The sequence below is a fragment of the Pyrus communis genome, chromosome 16 (assembly GCF_041283825.1).
Source record: "Pyrus communis isolate YQ-2024b chromosome 16, ASM4128382v1, whole genome shotgun sequence".
Taxonomy (NCBI): domain Eukaryota; kingdom Viridiplantae; phylum Streptophyta; class Magnoliopsida; order Rosales; family Rosaceae; genus Pyrus; species Pyrus communis.
In genome coordinates this window covers 9,081,449-9,102,860 of record NC_142580.1, presented here as the reverse complement: position 1 = coordinate 9,102,860, position 21,412 = coordinate 9,081,449, and the positions used below count along the sequence as shown (strand labels likewise).

The 21,412-nt window shown below is 35.5% G+C and overlaps 2 protein-coding genes and 1 long non-coding RNA gene across 3 annotated transcripts; 1 reads left to right on the top strand and 2 right to left on the bottom strand.

Moving 5' to 3' along the window:
- Positions 1-266: 266 nt before the first annotated feature.
- Positions 267-839, bottom strand: LOC137732641 (uncharacterized). Its single transcript, XM_068471942.1, has one exon. The coding sequence runs from the start codon at positions 837-839 to the stop codon at positions 267-269; it is 573 nt and encodes a 190-aa protein (XP_068328043.1).
- Positions 840-4,983: 4,144 nt separating this feature from the next.
- Positions 4,984-5,870, bottom strand: LOC137731711 (uncharacterized). Its single transcript, XR_011068283.2, has 2 exons — positions 5,757-5,870; positions 4,984-5,645 (listed from the first exon to the last, which is right to left on the bottom strand). It is a non-coding gene; the product is annotated as an uncharacterized LOC137731711 (long non-coding RNA).
- An 8,760-nt stretch (positions 5,871-14,630) lies between these two features.
- SFR2 (Glycosyl hydrolase superfamily protein) lies at positions 14,631-19,440 on the top strand. The gene is made up of 10 exons (XM_068471297.2): positions 14,631-14,976; positions 15,998-16,370; positions 16,537-16,675; positions 16,918-17,084; positions 17,255-17,476; positions 17,582-17,750; positions 17,842-18,075; positions 18,180-18,329; positions 18,445-18,574; positions 19,077-19,440. The coding sequence occupies exons 1-10, from the start codon at positions 14,793-14,795 to the stop codon at positions 19,277-19,279; spliced, it is 1,971 nt and encodes a 656-aa protein (XP_068327398.1). The 5' UTR covers positions 14,631-14,792; the 3' UTR covers positions 19,280-19,440.
- The last annotated feature ends 1,972 nt before the right edge of the window (positions 19,441-21,412 follow it).

Sequence of the window (21,412 nt, the reverse complement as noted above, 5' to 3'; positions counted from 1 at the left end):
TGTTAATTAGAAACTTTCTTGTCAACTATCCGTGGGCTGGTTAATTGGAAAGTTTTATTGTGATTTTCATCTCGATCCGGTTGAGATGTATGTAGAAAACTAAACTCTAAACATAAATTCTTGAACCAGAAATATTTGGTTGGAAACAAAAATAGTCATTCTGTTTACAAAAAATTAACTAAGAATAAAATTTAATTACAAACGCTATGACCTAACTGTACATTATCTTAAAAAAAAAAAATTTTGAACAATGTACAATATCTTAATTATCGACCATTTTTCTTGTTCACGTAAGACCTCTCATTCTTCCTTAACTGACAAATCACAAAATAAGAATCATAATTAGAACTACTAGCATTATAGTAATTCTCGGAGGCATTTTGTTCATGACCATCACCACCACCAACAAGACTATATTCATCTAAATGCCACCCTCCATGTTCCTCTGACTGTTGATTCTCGTACCGAAATTTTCTCTTTCGGCCAATAGGGTAAGCGTTACCATTTCCATCCTTGTAGTAAACAAGTTTGGGAGGCTCGCCTTGGCTCCAAGAACCTCCAACGCCAATCTTCCGATGGATATAGGAACCCTTCAAGTTTAACCTCTTGAGCTCGCAAAAGAAATATAAGCCTTCGTCATCGCAAAGTTGATCTCCTCCATAGTCTTCCCATATTTCCCGCGGTTCTTTGTCACTAAAGAGGTCATCCACATGCACAAAGTTGTTGTATAGCAGCATTAGAGGCTCTCTCTTGACCACCATCGTGTAGAGAAAGAACCGGATGATTTCTTGGTCGGAGGGGCGGAAGTGGAAGCCCACCGGTGCATGTGGATTAGCCATGACTAACTGAAGATTAGTAAAGCAGTTGATCTTGTTAATCTCTATAGGTTTTCTTAAGCTTTTGTGGAATAGGAGGGCGTGACATGAATGATATTCATAAGGAGTGAGTTCTTATAGGAATATGATAGAGATTTCAAAACTACTTAGGACTAGAAAATAGCAATGCTTTTGAAGACTGAAATTAGAATTCATATTGAATTTGAACCTAACAAGGGATATGGTTTCCTTTTCAAATGAGGAAATTAATATTTCTGGCCTAGGTTTTTTTTTTTTTTCCCTACAATACTATAAACTATTATGAATGTTTTAACTTACGAAGAGAAAGTTCGACTTGCACGAAGGTAAAGAGGTGGGTATATTGTCTTTGCATCGAAACTTTCATTGTCTGTGGAAAAGGGCACTTATATATTAGGAAGGATATAATACTTTGTGTTCCTCTCTTGGAGGATGAACTCATTCCATCACTTGCAAATAACTTTTTTTTACGATAGAAAATTCATAATCGAAACTGTTCAATTTCTTAATCCTAATTTGAAGATCATCCCCACAAAATAAACATTAGAAACGATGTTCGTTTAGTCATCCAAATATATTAAATAAATAGACGTTTCATCATACTTATGTTACTTAGTACCTACACTGTTGACTTATCTGACACATTAAACTAAAGTGACTAATCGAACAACTATTCGAATGATTTTATGTGTGGACGAACTTCAAAGAAAGATTAAGAAACCGAATGACTTCAATTATAAAATTTCTACAATAAAAGTACCTTATTTACAAGGACTGGAATAAGCTTATTCTACTACTTGAAATTAACGAAGTCGGTATAAGAGGAAATGCTAATCCTCCGGCTGCTTTGGAAGCCCAAGTCTCTTATATAGGTTTAGCTGGAATGACTTGGGGCTTTTTCTCTAAGCCTAAAATTTTAAAAGGCCCCAAGTCTTAAGACAACCAAATACTGCAAGCCTTTTACAGTTCTGAATAACCATGATTAAAAAAAAAATTCCAATAATTTTTTTTTTGGGTAAAAATAATGGATAGTGCTATTCACACATTTATTTTTATTTTCTACACACTCTTATTAATTATTTGTCATTGATTTTCTCATATTATTCAATCCAATGACTAAAATTTAAAAAAAATGTATAGAAAGATAAGTCTATGGATAACATTATCCAAAATGAAATACAATAAAATACTTTCCTCTTAGAAAGTCAGGGCCTTAATTGACCACTCGCTTTTTATGAAATTGTAAAGCATACCTGAAATTTGCTTCTATGCATTATTGAAATGTCATTTCCCTACTTTTTGCAAGTGGTTTTTATTTATTTTTTCTATTTTACACAAAAATACTTTTACAAAAAACTATTTAGATTCTACCATAATCAATTGGTAATATTAAGAATAGTTTAACTTACTGCAAGTGGCTCTCTACCGCCGTGATAGAAATGAGTGTTGCCTTTGCATTATGACGTGGGTTCGAATCTGGTCGGCTCTCTAATCTAACATTTAATCTGACAAATTGATTGTTAGACCCAAAAAAAAAAAAAAAAGAGTAGTCTAACTTACATATAAACCCTTGCAAGATGATGTGTCCCCACACACTGTGTGACAAATTTTCAAGCTAAGCACGTAGATAACACAGATTGGATGAGGCAGAGCACATATGGCCTTTCGACAGCATACGTGCATCAACCTACTTTAGTACCATAAAGAATGTTAAGATTTTAACATAAAACTGATTGACAATATGAAAAGTAATCCAACTTATTTGCCGATTTGACGTGTAATACTTTTCACCAGTCTTCGAAGATATGATTTAAGAGGAAGTAGGAAAAAAATTAAACCCATGGAGGAAGAGCCATGCATGTTAGCATGTCACCAAAAGGAGGGGAAAAGCTTGGAAGAAATGGACCCCATGCTGGTAAAACCCAACGGAAAGAGTCTCAAGTGGGATATGAAGGACATAATGAGATTTTGCCCCTGTCGAGTTTTCTTTCGACTCGGTCACACTCAGCCCTAATAAGTCATGGAGAAGGTTAAAAGGAATTTAGCTTTTCAATTCCCACTTGTGGACATCATCATTTTGTACAAGTAGTCACCGCCACCTCTGACCCTCCTCTTAGTATGTAAAAAACTATGCCAACCAACAATTACTACCAAATTTTGCTCCGATCTTAGAATTATTTTTTACTGTTAAATGCAGCACTAACTTGGCGAAATTCAATTTCATTCATCATTTTATTTAGAGAGTTTTAACGAAACACTCTCGGTACTGTTCACTTTTAACGAAAAATCATATTTTTACCTTTCCTGGTACTATTCACATACACCTTTATTTATTCTTTTTCATTAAAACAAAAGTATTTTTGAACTTTTCGTTAGTTTTCTTTTTTATTTATGTACCCAACTACTTTTTGTTTATATTTTATATTTTTTCCTTCTTTTATTTGCTTGAATTTCACTTAAAAAAGCGTAAACTACAAGAGTGTGTTGACGTGTTTAGAGTTAGAGTGAAAAAGCGCCAGAGCGATCGAGTAGAAGTTGGAATTGAGCAAAAATCATGATTAGAACGTCCCTCACACTTTCCAATTAATGATTCTCGCTTGTGCAAGATTGAAAGTTAACCACAAAATGAATTGCGAGAATTAAGAAGTGCTGCACATTGAGAATTCAAACTTGTAAATTATTTCAATATTAGAAATACTATTAAATTCATCATGACGTAATTGGCGAGAGAAGTAGAAAGAGATTCGAATTTGAGAAATTCTTTCAATATTAGAAAGAGAAAATCCTACCCACCTTTATTAGTTCCTTGGTCAAATCACCTGATTTGAACTCATCTGGATTCACAGATTAATTCAAATTTTTATGCACTTGGAGTCAATGTCATCATAGTTTAGTTGGCCATTTTCTCCTAATAGATCATTGCATAACCTAATTTGCTTGAGAAAATACAATTTGGAAAACTAACAACTAAAATTCGATAGAAACTACAGAAACATCATTTTCGTGACACATCAAAAATTGACATATATATACGCACAAAGAGCATAGCACTTTGCCCATGAATTATTGCTTATGAGGTCTGGCAGAACCTAAGCCATGATGTGGTGGACAAGGCATACAAAGTTTTCTCAATACGATGCTGACATATATATTAATATATATTCCCAATCTAGTAGGGGAATCTCAATCAATAATATCCAATGTTTGGTTCAGAGGAAAATAACAGATGAAAAACAATTTGTCTAAAACTATATACGGTTCATCATTTTCTACCCAGGTATGAGGTTAGGTAAAGACTTTTCTTCCCATGTGGTGGAGGTTTGGCCATTGTCGAGGTGAAACTGACATTTCTTACCGTGCTACGAACATTATGAACCAATAGAGGAGATTTGAACGCTATATTACGGATGCATAGATAAATGCAATGAATCATTTGAGTTACAAACTCTTTTACTCACAAGGCATGTTCGTATTTGTGCTGTAATATGTCATTACTCGTTAAATTCTTTGATATTCTTCAACGCTTATTTAGCCGTAAATTCAGCTGCAATTAGTACATTCAACCCTAGATTTGAGTTATCAACTAGTGCATGCAAACCCTAGATTTGAGTCAAATGCGGCCAAGTTGTCCATTTATGACCAAGACTAAGACATTTGTGAGTGGATGAATTCACTGATTAAAAATGAGCACATATATAAATAAATATCACCCCATTTTTAAGTTTCTCAGACTCTCAGGTCAGCACATTTATGAGGGATAAAATTAACCAAAAAAATCAACAAAAAAGAAAAAAGGGACATCAGCTTTTGGATGAAGAACTTTACTGGTAGAAAAAAGAAAAAAGAGGGTTTCCTCCAATAATACAGTTGATATTATTTCAATTTGTACATAAGATAGGAGCAACAGAAAAGTTAAAGTTGCGAACTCGAGTCGTGGAAATATCTTCTTTGTAAGTAAAAATAAGATCGAGTATGATGGACGATCCCTCCCAACTTTTGCAAAGTAGTAAACCTTGTTGACTTAGGGTCGGATAGGAGAACAGCAGTCACGAGTGGGAAGTCTTACACAGATCTGAGAGAATATTTATTCTCTCACTTTCTCAGCCAACAACATATAAAACAACGAAACTGATGACTGCCAACAGCATATTTCAGTATTTCTGCACTCACAACAATAATACATTTCCAATTGATTGCCTTCACAGAATAAGTAACAGCTGCAGGCAATAATAACAAAACTAAATAAAATTTTATTTATATTTATTTCCCACTGAATAAAAACAACATATATGTATGTCACTACTCATTAATATTTCTGAATTTCTACATTTTTACAACCCTACTTGGAGGACCACCGGCAAAAGAGTCCTTGCTTTGATGGAGGATTTGCTATGGTGGGCTTGTAGTTTGAGGTAATTGTGGAACAGCTCAGGAGGGATAGACAAGGAAGGAGAAGATGAGTTGGGCGGTAACGATGAGGAACGGAGGCCAAACTCTATATCAGTGAATTCCGACACAAAGGTTGAACCGAAACGCAAAACAAAGACAACAGACCCGGCGTGACGTCTTACAAGGTCAAGAAAAGGTCTTACAAGGTCAAGAAGAAGGGAAGGGATCGATGCAGAAGTAGTAGAAGATGAAAGAATACGGTAGGGACGAATATAGAAATACGAAGAAAAAGCTCAGGTAGGATAGCACCAAATTCACATCAACCACCACCTCCCTTCAACACCACCACAAAACTCGTCCCAAATTCAAAGCTTCCGTTTTGGTCTTCGCTTTTTAGAAAGTCTGCGAAAACACATATGCAACGGATCTCATCAGAACTCGAAAGTTAATGCGTGACGTGTTGTATATTAGCACAAGGTATACATACATGAAAATGGTTTAGATTTTGCATACCTTGGAGTGGAAATTTGTGTCTAGATTTCATGTTTGAAGAGAGCTTTTGAGAATCCCCCATCGACAGAATGAAAGAAGAGAGAAACAATGGAAATTTCTATGTGGAAAAAAGTGCAGGGGTAGTGGCGAGGTTTATAATGGGAGGAGGGAGGACTAGCAGTGGGCTGCCCTGATGGACCTGACAGCGACAGGTCCAAGGCCCAGAAAGAATGTAAACGGACTGGTGACTGACGTCAGCACATAGTTTGCTCTATGGTTGTAGAGATTTTTCGATGTGATTGGAACACGAAGTGGTACTATTATTATACAAACGGTGGGATATGTGTGTTAAAAAACTAATAAGTTAAAAAAAATACAATTTTCAACATTTATATAAAAACACATGGTGTATCATCCGTGTTCCGATCACAATGAATAATTTCTTCTCCGATGGCTGTACGGCTGCCCGGGCCACCCCACGTTGAAATGGTGATGATAAAAGGGCAAGTAAATAACGGTCGGTCAATGTGCCTCCCTACTTATTCCGGTAGGAAATTCATGTGTTATAAGAGACATGAAGAAATATAATTTTTTTTTTTTTTTGTAACGAAAAGTTTAGTAGGTGCGGAAGTTACTCCATCTCAAGGTCATAATTTATCACAAACTTCTTTGAAAACTTATAAAGGGGTGTAGCCTTTTTTTTTTCTTTCAGTTTTTACTAGGGGTGGTTCGGTATGGGATACCATACCGAAACTAGTATCCCGAATCCCAAACCGAATTTTTTCGGGATGAGAATTTGAAGACCAATCCCAAACCAAATTTTCGGGAATCCCAAATTTCGGGAATCCCGAAATATTTTCGGGATTTTGGGACAAATCGGGAATCCCAAATTGAAATATGAAATTATGAATTGTTCTTCAAATATATAATTCAAGAACACATTCATGAACTAGGAATTTCATTTCATTCACACTACCATTTAATTGAACACTGGCATGCTTGACTCTTTTTATCATAGTCAAAATTCAAATTAATTAAACTTTTTTTGCAATCTGTTGAGAGACAAAAGAATCAAGCCTTCTGAAATCATCAGCCATGACAACAGCAATAATAAAATCCACATAAATATCAAACAGAACATGAAAAATATGCAAGGTGTAGGGCATTCTAGGTTGCTGAGCATGAATTAGAAACTACTAGCATCAATTATAAAAGAATAATATATATATGTATAAATATATATATATAGTAATTAATATTATATATTTTCGGTTTGGTATGGGATTCCCGAAATATCGAGAAGCCAATCCCAAATCCCATACCGAAATTTTGGGATTGGTTCGGGATAGCATCCCGAAAATTTCGGGAATTTCGGTTTGGGAAATTTTTGGTTTGGGATCGGGATTTTTTCGGTTCGGTTTGAAATTTTCGGGAATTTTTTCCACCCCTAGTTTTTACAAATTGCTAAAATTTACCAACAGCGAAATTTGAACTTATATCTTAGTCTAATAAAGAGAACGAACCAACTATAGTTGACAATATAATATACCGTTTGCCGTTTAAATACCATTCACTTTAAAAATCTGTTACCGACCTCCCACTGTTCCAATGTATGCATGGCAGGATTTGGGCCGTTGGGTCCACAGGTGGAGGGAGTGGACCGAGTGGTCGTGTGGTTCTCCGGAATTTTACACCACGTACGGTAGACTCCATTGTAACTTAGCCAAAAAAAATAATAGTTCCCAGCTACTGGTTCTCGTTACTTCGCGATTTATAAATTTTTACGTAAATTCATACTAATTACAGTTGACAATTAAGTGTAAAGTGTGAGTCACTCCGGTTTGAGATTGTAAGTATACCTTGACGTTGGTGGTGAGAATAACCAATCTTCCACAAAACTTTTTTTTTACCAAAATAAAAAATAAAATAATAGTTCCCTTTGTTTTGTTTAAAAAGGAAGAGCCTGAACATTGAGTATTAATTAGCAAAAGTCAGCTTGGTTAGCTATGAATCACCAAAACTAATTTTAATTTACAATTTACAATGATCCTTGTGCAGTTTACAATGCATCAACTATGCACTCATTTGGAAGTGCATTTCAAATGACTAAAAATGTTTTTGGTGAAATTAGTTTTGGATTCCAAAAACACTTTAAGCGTTTTTTTAATGAAACATCAGATATGTGCTTCTTGCATAAAATATTTTAAGAGCTTTTTCAGGATCAATTAGAATTTTTACTAAAATATTGGTTTCACTTTCAATAACATTTTCACAAAAAACACTTTTAATCATTTTGAGCACTTTAATCATTTTGAGCACTTCCAAATGAGCCCTATACATAAAAAAATTAGATTTCCATGTATACTCTAGTTCCATTAATTTTACATATATATATGTGTACATCAAATTATGTATATACTAACCAGCTATAGGTCTACTAAAACTTCTCTAGTTAATATTAAAAGATGTTATGCCTCGCACCAATCTTATTTCCTCACTTTCTTCTTAATAGAAAATTTAATGATATTTATAAAAAATGTAGTAAAAAGATTTTCAAAATCCTGTTTATAAATTGGGTCTTTGAATTTAGGCCTAGTCAACCGTACAAATTTTGATTCGAACCCATTCATTTACCTTAGCGTATCTAAGACGTACGGAAGTATCAAAGCTTAACAATTTTTTCTCCCCTTATATAGATAGATTATGAAATAATTGCAGTTTTCAGGGCAATGACATTACCTCATGTCCAAGAGACTAATATATTTCGATGCTCTGGACCTCATATATGTGCTCATTCTTTTGAGGTGGTCATATAGTCAATGGGTTGATATTGAAGAAATTCTTTTTAGGGTTTTCACTAAAATACATTATTAAAAAGTCGCACATGGAAAAGTTATGGGACCTTTTATGTTCTTGTAAATAATTAATCTACTTTCTTTATTGACAATTGAGTTTGTTGTGAAATTTCAAATTTTGTTATGATATCCGAGCAAGTTGATTCACGTGTGATACTTATTGGTTAAATGTGGTCTATGCCACCCAATTATGTGTTGTCTATTTGTTTAGTTTGGGTATAATTGCATGCGAGAGGGTGATTGAGGACGTGGAATGTTGTTTCACATTAGAAAGTCTTAGTGGTGAACTTATAAGCTTAACTTAAGTGGCTTCACTGTTTTGAAAATTCCCGCCTAAGTGCTAGGCAGTTGGCTACGTCTCCGATTAATTCCTAGGTGTTTGAAAATTAAGAAATGGCATTTAAGTAGCCCAAACCGCTTAAACCACCCTGGCATCCACCTAACCCGCCCATACTCGCCTAGTACCTACCTAGGTTGCGACTCTCACTTAGACATAAAATAGATAACTTTTATTTTGCATTTGATTTTTCTCAATAAATTGAAAGATAATTGAAAGGGGATTGTTGAATACTTAGATGGACACACATTATATGCTTGTTTCCATGTGTTCATTATGTTCTAATACTTTATAATTTATAGGCTTTTTAGCCAAAATAGTCAATGAGATTTCCATAACGCATCACTATGATCCCTGAGATTAAAAATCAATAGAAATTGTCCCTGAGATTGTCACCATCCATTATTTTGGTCATTCCGTTAAAAACCCCGTTAAGTGTCCTGGAGCTCTTGGCCGGAAGTTTGAGCAATTTTCAAAACTTCGTAACTCAATCGTTTTTTAACCAAATTCGACCCATGATATATCAAAATGAAGGTAGAAAAGTGTAGAACAAGATTATACCTATTTGGAAGATCAATGGTTTCCGGAGATGGCCAGAAAATAGCCTAAAAGTTGACTGGTCTGCGGGAAAACTGGAAAACTCGCATGAAACTGGGTAAACTTTAAACGTTCATAATTTCTTCAATACTCAACGAAATCTAGTGATTCAAAAACAAAAATCATACTTCTCAACGAGATGAAGAGAATGATACCTTTCTCGATGGTTAATTCGCCATGGTTTGGCCGGAAAACGACTTGAAAGTGGCTAACTTGAGACCAAGATAGCCACTTTTGAGCCGTTTTCCAGCCAAACCACGGCTATTTAACCATTGAAAAAAAATATCATTCTCTTTGTCTCGTCGAGAAGTATAATTTTTTATTTTGAATCAGTCGATTTTGTTGAGTATTGAAGAAGTTATGAATGTTTAAAGTTTATCTAGTTTCTGGCGAGTTTTCCAGTTTTCCCGCAGACCAGTTAACTTTCAGGCTATTTTCCAGCCATCTCGGGCAATCATTGAGCTTCCAAATAGGTATAATCTTGTTCTACACTTTCCTATTTCATTTTGATATATTATGGGTCGAATTTGGTTAAGAAACGATTGAGTTACGAAACTTTGAAAATTGCCCAAACTTTCGGCCAAGAGATCTGGGACACTTAACAGAGTTTTTAACGGAATGATCAAAATAATGGATGGTGGACAATCTCAGGGACCATTTCTATTGATTTTCAATCTCAGGGACCAAAGTGATGTGTTATGCAAATCTCATGGACCATTTTGGCTAAAAAGCCTAATTTATATGTCATTCTATTATGCAATTTTATGTATCATAATACAATTATGTATTTTTTAAGTATAAACAGAATCTTATTTATATGATATATAATAAAATTATTTAAATCCGTCTAGGTGATGATAATATTTAGGTTCAAATTAATCTTCACGCTAGCAAACAAAGTAGAAAATGCTTGGCTAATGTTAGGATGTAGGGTATATTCTATATGCAGCATAGTTACATACACATAAGTTTAACTTCTTGCATAAAAACAGCACAAGAGATGGGGAACAGGGAATCTGGGCAACTGCAAGAAACTTTAAATCGACAGTTTTCTATTGGACTGCAAAAATCTATCTTTGTTCTAACATTATATAAAATTGAGATTTGTTGGTAATGGAACCTCAAGGGCGTACGGGGAAGGGGGAGCATTACAATCACAGTCTCCCAAGATATGGTCAAAGTAAAGGGAAGTGATCACCTTCCCTAGTATTCCCTGGCATGCATTCTTCAATATTTTATTAGGAAAGCTAACCAAAAATTTAAAAAAATTTAAGTTTTAATGAAAAATGACAAATAAAGGTGTAGTGAATAATACCAAGGAAAGGTAAAAATGTGGTTTTTTGTTCAAAGTGAACAATACCGAGAGTGTTTATTTAAAACTCCCTATTTTATTTTGTTAATATTAGTTAATTAATATTAATTAATTAACATTTGATCACAAGGTTTGACTCCTCAGAGCCTTGAGAAATATCTTTCTTTTAACCGGCTTGTTTGCTTCTGGAGCCGGCGGCAACTACGAGTCTATGTGCCAAATTAGGAGATTGCTCCACTGTAAAAAGCATAGCTGGCACTGAATCTGAATTGGTTCATCCGTGTAGAACAAAAAACAAAGTTTACAACTTATTTAAAGTCTCAAATCTTTGATTTGATTTGCTCACAAGTGCCGCATATCAAAATTTGAGATCAGAAGTTACGTTCATGCCTGCCTGTGCCATAAAATTCTGAGCTCAAACAACACTAATCAGTGAATTTTATTTGTCATAGACACAGATTTAAATAGTGTATGTCATATTCCTGGTGTGAACCTAGAAATATTTTGTGAGCTGTCTCTAATTAAAGTGGCTCTAGAGGGCGGCAGATTCTTGTTATATCCATATTTTTCTGATTGGCTTTACGTCATCTCAATCTCATATATGATGCCATTTAGGCTTGGTTTGATACTGAGGTGATTCTGAAAAAAACTGGTATAAAAAAAAGCTGGAAGTTGTTTTTGTGTTTGGTAAACATTCAGGTTCAGGTTTTCTTCACAATTTTGGAAGAAAAAAAGCCAAAAACAAGAAGCTGCGAAACCTAGCTTTGAAAAACCGGCTGTTTTTCACATCTGTTTTACATAAAAGTTTACCAAACACTATAATACTGCTTTTTTTTTTTCAAAAACACTTTTACAAAAATTTTTACCAAACACTCTGCTGCTTTATTTCACAGCTATTTATTCTCACAGCACAGCAGAAACAGTTTTTTTTCAAAGCACAGCAATACCAAACCAGCTCTTACTCTAATTGAATGTTTTAATTAATCTTATATAGCCAGTCAATATCCTCAGTAACTCAGTCTACCTATTTTAATTTAAGCATGAGCGTTGAATGAGATTACATGCATGTTTAAATTCTCGTTTATGTTCATAAGTGCTTTTGTTAAAAGCACTTTTATATAGAAACTTTGATTAAAAAAAATTAAATTCTGAAGAAAAAACAATTATAATTCAGAAACACCTTTAATGCCATACGACCTAGGAAGAAGGACATGTTTGAAAGTGCTTGTTGTTTATGTAGAAAACACTTATGTTTGTAAACATTTTTGTTTAAAAGAATTTTATTTGAAGCACAGTACTAAAACTTTCATAAAAAAATTCAAGTTTTTAAATGAAGAACAAAAAGGAACACGATCTCCAGAAAGCACCGAAATACTCAATTACAATCTAGAAACAACATTAATACCAAACCACCTAGGAAGCACAACGTTATTTTAAATTTCATGGAAGCACTTTTCACAGTTCTAAAATAACTCCCAAACATGCCCTACACTAAATTGGGCACATTGAATTAATTAGTACATCAGTGGATGTACCTAACATGCATGTGGCTTAACATATATATTACTGAACTGAGGACCATGAACATCTCCTTATTTATATTGGCATCCTTCATTTTTTTTTTCACCGCAGTAGGTTTTTATTACTTAATATACAGTACGTATAAAATGACTGAAAACAATCAATGGAGCAGCTGCAAAACGTAATGTATAATTTGCAGTCGACAACTGAAAGATGAGGCACCAACAGCTTGGTTTGCCTTGTACAAATGGGGAAGGTTGACGTGACCTATGCATGGATGGATAGGGTTTTTCATGTACGACGTACTATACATGCACACAAAGGAATCACAGTAAATACTAGGAAACAGGCATACATGCATATATATGAAGTGGAAACCCTAGCTAGAATTAAAGGTGGATGAGTAAGCTTTTGTTGCCGTCAAGTGACGTGATCGATATGCAGTACCAAAACCAATCATGTTGAATTTTGGGATAAAGGGAGAGAGCTTCAGGACATGTCCAACGTAGAGGAGCTGTTTGGGTATATATACTTGCTTTATTTTTCTGTTTCTTCTTTCTTTCTTCCCGTTTGGTTTTTGTTTGGGGAAGAGGAAGGAAAGGAACAAAAAACAGACCTGCAAAGATTCTGCAGAGACACGGAGAGAGTGAGTGTGTGTGCATGTGCATCAGTGCATGTGTGTGAATTATTTGAATTTGGTGCTCGTCGGCAGGACCACCTATGATTTCTAGGCAGAAGGGTAACATCCATTTCGTTGTTGCTAGTGCAAACTCCAATGCAAAGCTCCCACTCATGAAATTATACTGTTAAAAATGAGCATTACTTAGCTTTGTATGACACGTTTACAGCTGATCCATAATTCAAATCAAATTAGGAAAACAGATTCTGATCATGGATTATTGTGTGTTTACCAAATAAAGAGTAATTACGGAGCCGCACAAAATAACGAAATCAACTCTTAGTTATAGAGAAATAGACTCTTTAAGGAGTAATATTCTGATTCCTAGAAAACAAGTATATATAATCAGGAATTCATCTTTCTTACATATTATGTCCCCACATTATTTCTAAAATTTCAAGTTTGTCCATTCATTCTATTAACCCAACAACTTGTACAAAATTTTAAAAATCAAATTCATTTCCTTCTTGATTTATGTGAATTAATAAATAGTTTATATAAAATCGATATCATTTCTACTCTAATTTTAGATTGTTCAGTAACAACTTTTTATAGACATCTGTATTCTAACTCCTCATCAATTTAGTTCCTTCCCAATTCTTAATTCTAAATCCATCCAATTTTGATTACAAATTAGTAATATGTCATGATGTATTAAGAAGTCATGTGCTCTTACAAATCAACAGATATGTTGACATTACAAAATGAAAATTTTATGCTCATGTGTCAAATTGTAACAACGAACAAATATTGATAAAACTTTTATCTTCTAATTTTACAGTTATTCTCTCTAAATACACAAAACTGATACGCTCTCTAATAGAGATTGACCCTATCATTATCTGCAAAACCCAACTATATTAAAGTATCAACAAATGTATCAGTTTTATGTCTCTAAACAACGTAATCTCAAAACAAATTAAAGGGATTATGCTTCAAGCACATAATCTTGAAACATTCTAATCAGTCTCTCCTACATTGTAATCACCCCTCTTCATTTCAAGACAACTCATAGATTGAATGGGTTTAGGATAGCTCCATTCATACGTGCCGCCACATTGATTCATTTCTTTCAAATTTTCTAGATATATACAAGCCAAACGTTCTAAATCACCAAAATGTCACCATTTGATTTTCTCTACACTGATAACTAAGTCGTGGTTGGTATTCAATACTTAACACCTTGAATTATTTTTGTTGTAAAAAGAACGATATAGTAAATTAGCATACGAAAGAACACCACAGCGAAAATCAGGAGATTCCTCAAATTAAATACGCACATTCTCTGCATTTAAAGCAAAACGAGTCAAACAATGAGCTACACCATTAATAAAATGCCGAATATAAATGGAATTCGAGTAAGATAATACAATTTTAAGACTTTAAGAAAACATGGGCTGGGCCTTAATGGGCTTTTGCAAAGCTTATAACTGGGCCAGTTTAGCCCCTCACCTTCGTATTTAGAACCAAAGGCCCAAGAACACATCCACGCGGCATCCGCCATGCAATTGCCAAGCGACGGACATTCACAATCACCTACTAGCGTGCACTCTACTGCTCTCTGCACAAGGAGGTCCCACCCGCCACACAAATTCCGTTATGACACAGTTAACGTCGGTTGCCACGTGGGCGACTCCTATGGTTTCCAGTGCAAATTAACGATAGGCTTTTCCATTTCATATCAAAACGGCACAGTTGCTAAGTAATTCATTTAATAATGCTCAGTTCGAGCTTGGGCGGTTGATTTCAATCAGAAATGGCGGTAGTGCCTCTGTTCGTCACGGCGACGAAGCTCGCCGGGCTACTAGTGACGCTCACAGTCGCCGCAAATGCCTACTCTTATTCGCGCTTTTGGAACAAGAATCTCCGCCCGTTCCAGTCTCCGATCGACGATTCCGACGACGAGGACGACGACACTCTCGCCGACTTCAATCTCCACGGTACTGTAATTTTTCCTAAACTGCTCATACCGTAACCCTAGGTCTACTGATTAGTTCTATAATCTGCTCAAACGTGAAGCTTTGCTTGTTTATATGTGGATGAGTTGACGAAGCTTAGATTTTGGTGCGGTTTGGAGTAGCAATTGATGTTTTCTGCTTCTGATGTTTGTGAGGTAGTAATGACATTGAGGAATGAACAAATGAAGAAAATCATAATTTTGAACTTTAATCGAGTTTATGATCCTTAATGACTTGAATTTGTGTTTAATTAAACTCAGTTTTAATGATGGCCATAAGCTGAGTTTAATTAATATTGCTGCCAATTGATGACTTTGATCAATGATTTCGCGGTTCGAGTTGTGTTTCAAAGCTTATTGTGTAATTACTTTGATATTAGACGGTACAACAGTTGGTTCTATGTACACGTTCATGCATATTTGTGGAACTTACTGCTAAACCTTCGCTATTTATGAGTTTGGTCCTTGTTGTTTTGGGTAAAATTGGGGCTGGAGGCCCGAGTTTGATCAATTAGGCTATGTTATATGAGGGATTTGCGTGTACTAAGGTATTAGAATAGGCTGAATTAGGAATGCAATACAAAAGATTAGATGGAGGGATTTGAAATGAGCATATACAATGCGTTAAGAGGCATTTGCAAATGACTACGTGAAAGAGAGTATTTGTAGAAACGTTGTTTATGTCTTTGCAAATGCCTTGCTGCACTTGAAATTTGAAATATATCAGGTTTGGGAAACATCTACACGTAAATCCGTTGTTTATGTCTTTGCAAATGCATTACTGCACTTGACTTTGAAATATATCTCTAAAGGTTAGGAATACAAGTACTTTGTATTAATCCAAATTTGTTATTATGTCATCAAAGTATTGTGTTTGCTTCGGGTTGCAGATAAAGCGAGATTAGGTTCTTCAGATTTTAGCTCTCAGATTTCAGAAGCACTTGTCTCTGTGTATTTTTCAATGAGTTTATCATAAAAGTATTCTGTAATGTGATGGTGTGCAGAAGGGGGGGATGAATTTTTCTTCGGGTTGGCAACAGCTCCAGCCCATGTTGAGGACAGGCTAGATGATGCTTGGCTCCAGTTTGCAAAAGAAAATCCTTCTGACCAATCAGAGTCACAGGGGAACCTGCAAACAGCAGATGCTATAATGGGTTCTGCTACTGGTGATGGAGGATCTCAGCCAGTTTCCTTACCAGGAAAAGCTGGGAAAACGGATAAGAAAAGGAAGCCTCTTAAGATAGCTATGGAAGCCATGATTAGAGGGTATGAGAAGTATATTGAAGGAGATGGAGGAGAAGAAGAAGAAGTAGAAACACCTGTCCCAAACGAAGAATCCCATCATAATGTAGCTGCATGGCACAACGTTGTGCATCCGTAAGCCTCATTTTTTAAACTTGATCAATTGAAATTTAAGTAAATTGCAAAACAAGACATCATATTGTCATGCTTATTTCTGGTTCTCAAACTTATTTGACACTAATCAGTTTCATATTATCTTGCGTTGTTTTGTGGGTAAAATGGATTCTTGAATCAATCTCAGAGAAGAGAGGCTAAGGTTTTGGTCTGATCCTGATACAGAACTAAAATTGGCTAAAGATACTGGAATCAGTGTCTTCCGAATGGGAATAGATTGGTCACGAATCATGCCAGAAGAACCACTCAATGGGCTAAAAGAAACTGTAAGTCTGATGCTGACTGTTTATGTAGTTTCCAAGCATTTGGCAAATCAGGAATGATACAGGACTTAACTTGCCATATGGGGTTCATCCATGCCTAACATTTTCATAAAAATATGATGTTTGACAAGTTAGTGGATATTGCTTTGATGATATTTTCAGGTTAATACATTGTGTTTGTTCAGTTTAAAAGGAATATCTTTATAAGTTTGACTGAACTCTATGAACGATGTCCCTTTTTTTAGGTCAATTATGCAGCGTTGGAGCGATATAAGTGGATAATCAGCAGGGTCCGTTCATATGGAATGAAGGTGATGTTAACTCTGTTCCATCACTCATTACCACCATGGGCTGGAGAGTATGGAGGTTGGAAAATGGAAAAAACAGTTGATTATTTCATGGACTTTACAAAGTGAGTCGTCCTTTCAGTGGTAGAGTTACCAGTTCTCTTTTGATGTTCTGATTACTTTCATTACTTGTGAGACTGTCTAAATTATGCTAGCGGTTACCCTTTTATCATGTAGTCTTCCTTCTCTCCCTTTTCCTTTTGGTCTTTGAATCGTTTGTTGTTTTTCTTTTCAGGCTTGTTGTTGACAGTGTCTCAGATATGATAGACTATTGGGTAACATTTAATGAGCCTCACGTCTTCAGTATGCTTACCTATTGTGCGGGTGCTTGGCCTGGTGGTCATCCTGACATGCTAGAGGCGGCCACTTCTGCTTTACCTACTGGTGTTTTCCAACAGGCTATGCATTGGATGGCCATTGCACACTCAAAGGCCTATGAATATATTCATGAACAAAGGTTTCTCTGCCTCATACAAGCTCTGGAAAGAAGATTTTTTGAAGAATATAACATATGTTGCGTTTAATTATTACTGTAGTGAACTTTGTGTTTTAACTTTGTCAGGTCTTCATCAAAACCAGTAGTTGGCGTGGCACACCATGTCTCATTTATGCGGCCATATGGTCTCTTCGATGTTGCTGCTGTTTCACTGGCGAACTCCCTGACTATGTACTCATATGTGGATAGTGTTTCTGACAAGCTGGATTTTATAGGCATAAACTACTATGGGCAGGTTTCCTCACCTCTCTAACTAATTAAACTGACACCGTCCTCCTCCTATAGAGCAACAAAGTTCACTATAGCATTAATCTTCTGCCCTTCAGGAAGTGGTGTGTGGTGCTGGACTGAAGCTAGTAGAGACTGATGAGTATAGTGAATCTGGACGTGGGGTATATCCAGATGGCTTGTACCGTGTGCTTCTTCAGTTCCATGAAAAATATAAACATCTTAATGTACCCTTCATGATTACTGAAAATGGGGTAGCTGATGAGACAGATTTGATCCGACGGCCATATCTGCTAGAGCATTTGCTTTCTGTTTTTGCAGCCAAGACCAAGGTTTGATTCTCCACTGCACTTTTCAGTTGTTTTCTTAATTAAATACCTTAATTTGGTGATCATGGGTGTTATAAATGCGTATGGTTTGATACTTTGATTTATAGGGTGTCCCTGTGCTTGGCTACCTGTTTTGGACTATTTCTGATAACTGGGAGTGGGCAGATGGATATGGTCCCAAGTTTGGACTTGTAGCAGTTGACCGTGCCAATAATCTGGCCCGGATTCCACGTCCTTCTTACCATCTATTTACAAAGGTTAATATTTTTTCTTGGCCTCGCTCATGTGTCTTTCCATGTTCTGCTTCTTTCCCCCTAATACATCCCCAATTGTGCTGTTGGCTAAAAGTTTTGGCGTGTGTTTTCATTTCAGGTGGTGACAACAGGTAAAATTACACGTGATGACCGGGCACAAGCTTGGAATGACCTCAATCAAGCTGCTAAAGCAAAAAGAACACGACCATTTTATCGGGAAGTTAATGAGCATGGTTTGATGTATGCAGGTAAACCATGAGGTCTTCAATTCTACATTTTTTTTTCTTTTCTTTGTGTCATCCATCAAGAGGGTGCTTCTGTGTAAACAATCCATCAATAAACATTCTACGATTCGAGTGTCCTCATTGAATTTAAGATCATCCATAGGTTCTAACAAGTGATATTAGAGCAGGTTTCACCATGCAACTAGGTCAGCCCCCAGATGAGATAACCTATAGGCTAGATTGGTAGGTGAATGAAACTAATGTAAAAAGATAGGTCTACCGTTGAGTCGCTGGACGAGTGAAGCTCCCTTGGGTTCCAACAGAACTCTGTGGTGGTCACTTGGAAATGCACCCTTGTACACCATACAATACTGCAGTTGTTTAGAACCTTCAAATTTTTCCCATGCACGCAGAGGTTAACTTATCTTTTGCATTTTTCTTATTGGCACTTCAAAATAGTCGTCCTTTATCATATTCTTTTGATTAATGGATGGCATTTTTGTCCTTGCTGGTATTGTGATAACAGGAGGTCTTGATGAACCGATACAGCGGCCGTATACTGAGAGAGATTGGCGATTTGGACACTACGAGATGGAAGGTCTCCAGGACCCCTTAAGTCGCTTCTCAAGATTCATTCTCCGACCTTTCTCCTTCCTCAAAAGGAAACCTAAAAAGAAGAAATCATTGACCGGTAAGGAGAAACTAACAAGCCTTGCCCTGGTGCAATAAATTGAGTATCCTTTGTGATTATCCTTGGGTTTGGCAAGTTCAAGTTGTAATCTCACCAACTTTTCATAATTTGGGTCTTGTGTAATGTCTCAAATGAAAAGTGGAGGACATTGATTACATTAAACATTATTCGTAAATAAGAGATTTTGCGGTTCGCCCAAGTAGCGAGGGAGGGTTAGTTATTGGGTTGGGATTGTGATAGATTCGAGGTTCGATTCCTTTCAATATAACGAAATTAAAAACCATTGCGTACCTCAATGACAGTTTTTCATGATGGCCTATTCATCAGACCCATTGGTTCAGATCCTTATCCCTCTAGATTGGATTGGATTTGCTGATATCCATTTTACAGAAAAAATAATGAATACAGATGAAAAATGAATATGCATCATTTTTAGCTTCTTGTATACTCTTGGTTATTCGTGTTCATTGTTTTTGTTTGATTTATTCAATTTGACGGCCAAAAATAGAGAAAGACATGTGAGAAGTTATGTGAAAATCATCTGTCCTTACAGATGAGCTAGAGCTAGTCTCCTGAAGCACTATTTTGCTTTAGATGAAAATACAGAAAAGGAAATAGCAAAATTTTGGAAACAAAGATACAGCAAAATTGGAATGAGAACTAATCAAATGAACAAAATACCACGAAATCAGAAATATTACCTATGAATTTGTGGGAAATTAATTTCTTATGCATGGCGTTGTATTGCATATATGGTGACATGATGGGTGGAGCAATGTCACATATGATGCAATTGCAGTTGGTTAGTTGAAGGGAGGAGGCTGAGTTTCATGAGTCATGGCCTTGTATGAGCCAATACCCAAATAATTAAGATCCTCTACTCTCAAAATATTCCTTTATTTGGCAACATTCAGCCATATTTTGAACAACTTATATTAGGTAACGTAAAATACACGAGGTTCAACATTATGAGAGTTTTAGAGCGAGGACGTCTCATTCACTATAGACTCTCTCAGCATATTAATCACACGTGCTTTGATAACTATTTTGTTTTCAAATGTTTGAAGTTAAACTATTAACTTTTGTAGGTCAGGACTAATATTTATTTTTAAAAACGACTTAGCTAAGGGTTTCTACAAACTTGGGATATCATCGTTGTCGTGCTTAATGGATATAGAGGTATAGTTTGCAAAATTCAGGTTTATCTTAAGGTTTGTGGTGGAAAGCTTCCAATTAAACTTTTTGGTTACGGTCATGGATCCAATTTTCATCCAATTTGTTGATAAATTCGAAATTCCATTAGGGTCAAAACAAATGGTGGGGGAAGGTGAGGAAATGAGTTAAATCTATTGGGATAATGTTAAGTTAAGATCCATGTGAGCACTAATTTATCTAAATTATGAGAAAGAGAATTTGAACTTAGATGCAGAAGAAAAAAAAAATTATTTGAATTGTTTTTGGCATATATGTATACCAAATGGTTTAGGGTTTGCTCAACTTTTAAAAATACATGGATTCTCCTCCCTTCTAGATAATTTCAAGGTTTAATTTATCAATCAAACTCAAAGATAAAAGAAAGTCCTTTTAACTTGCGAGGACAGAGCAAATATTTTATTTTTTTAAATAGGAGATGGTTGCAACACGAGACTTCAATCTCACCCATATTAGTATAATTCTCGCTCAAACTTATAAACTTTGAAGTTATGGTAGAATTCGGTGCATTTGAATTGATGTGATCGTATCTTTGACACAATAAAGATTAATAAAAGAAAAAAATAAAAAAAATAAGGCAAAGTATGGGAGCCAGCTACTAAATCAGGACTGATAATTCACAGAAGAATAAATCAATTATATTCCATTAGTTCCGATCATTTTCAAGGAATTTTAGTTCTGATAACGATTGAATTAATACTCATCCTATGTAGCTATAACTAGCATCGATCTATATATATAATAGCTAGCAAGCTTGGTTTCTACATAAATAGCACAAGGGACTGATTTATGGGACAAGTTCATACATATCTCACTCTAGTAACGTTATTGTTACACAAATTAAGAATATTCGATTTTTAAACATTTGATCAAAATTGCAAGAGATTCTGAGAAATATGGAAATTAATGTGCATGCAATTAAGTGGAATACAACTCAACATATTCTTTTCTTTTTAAAA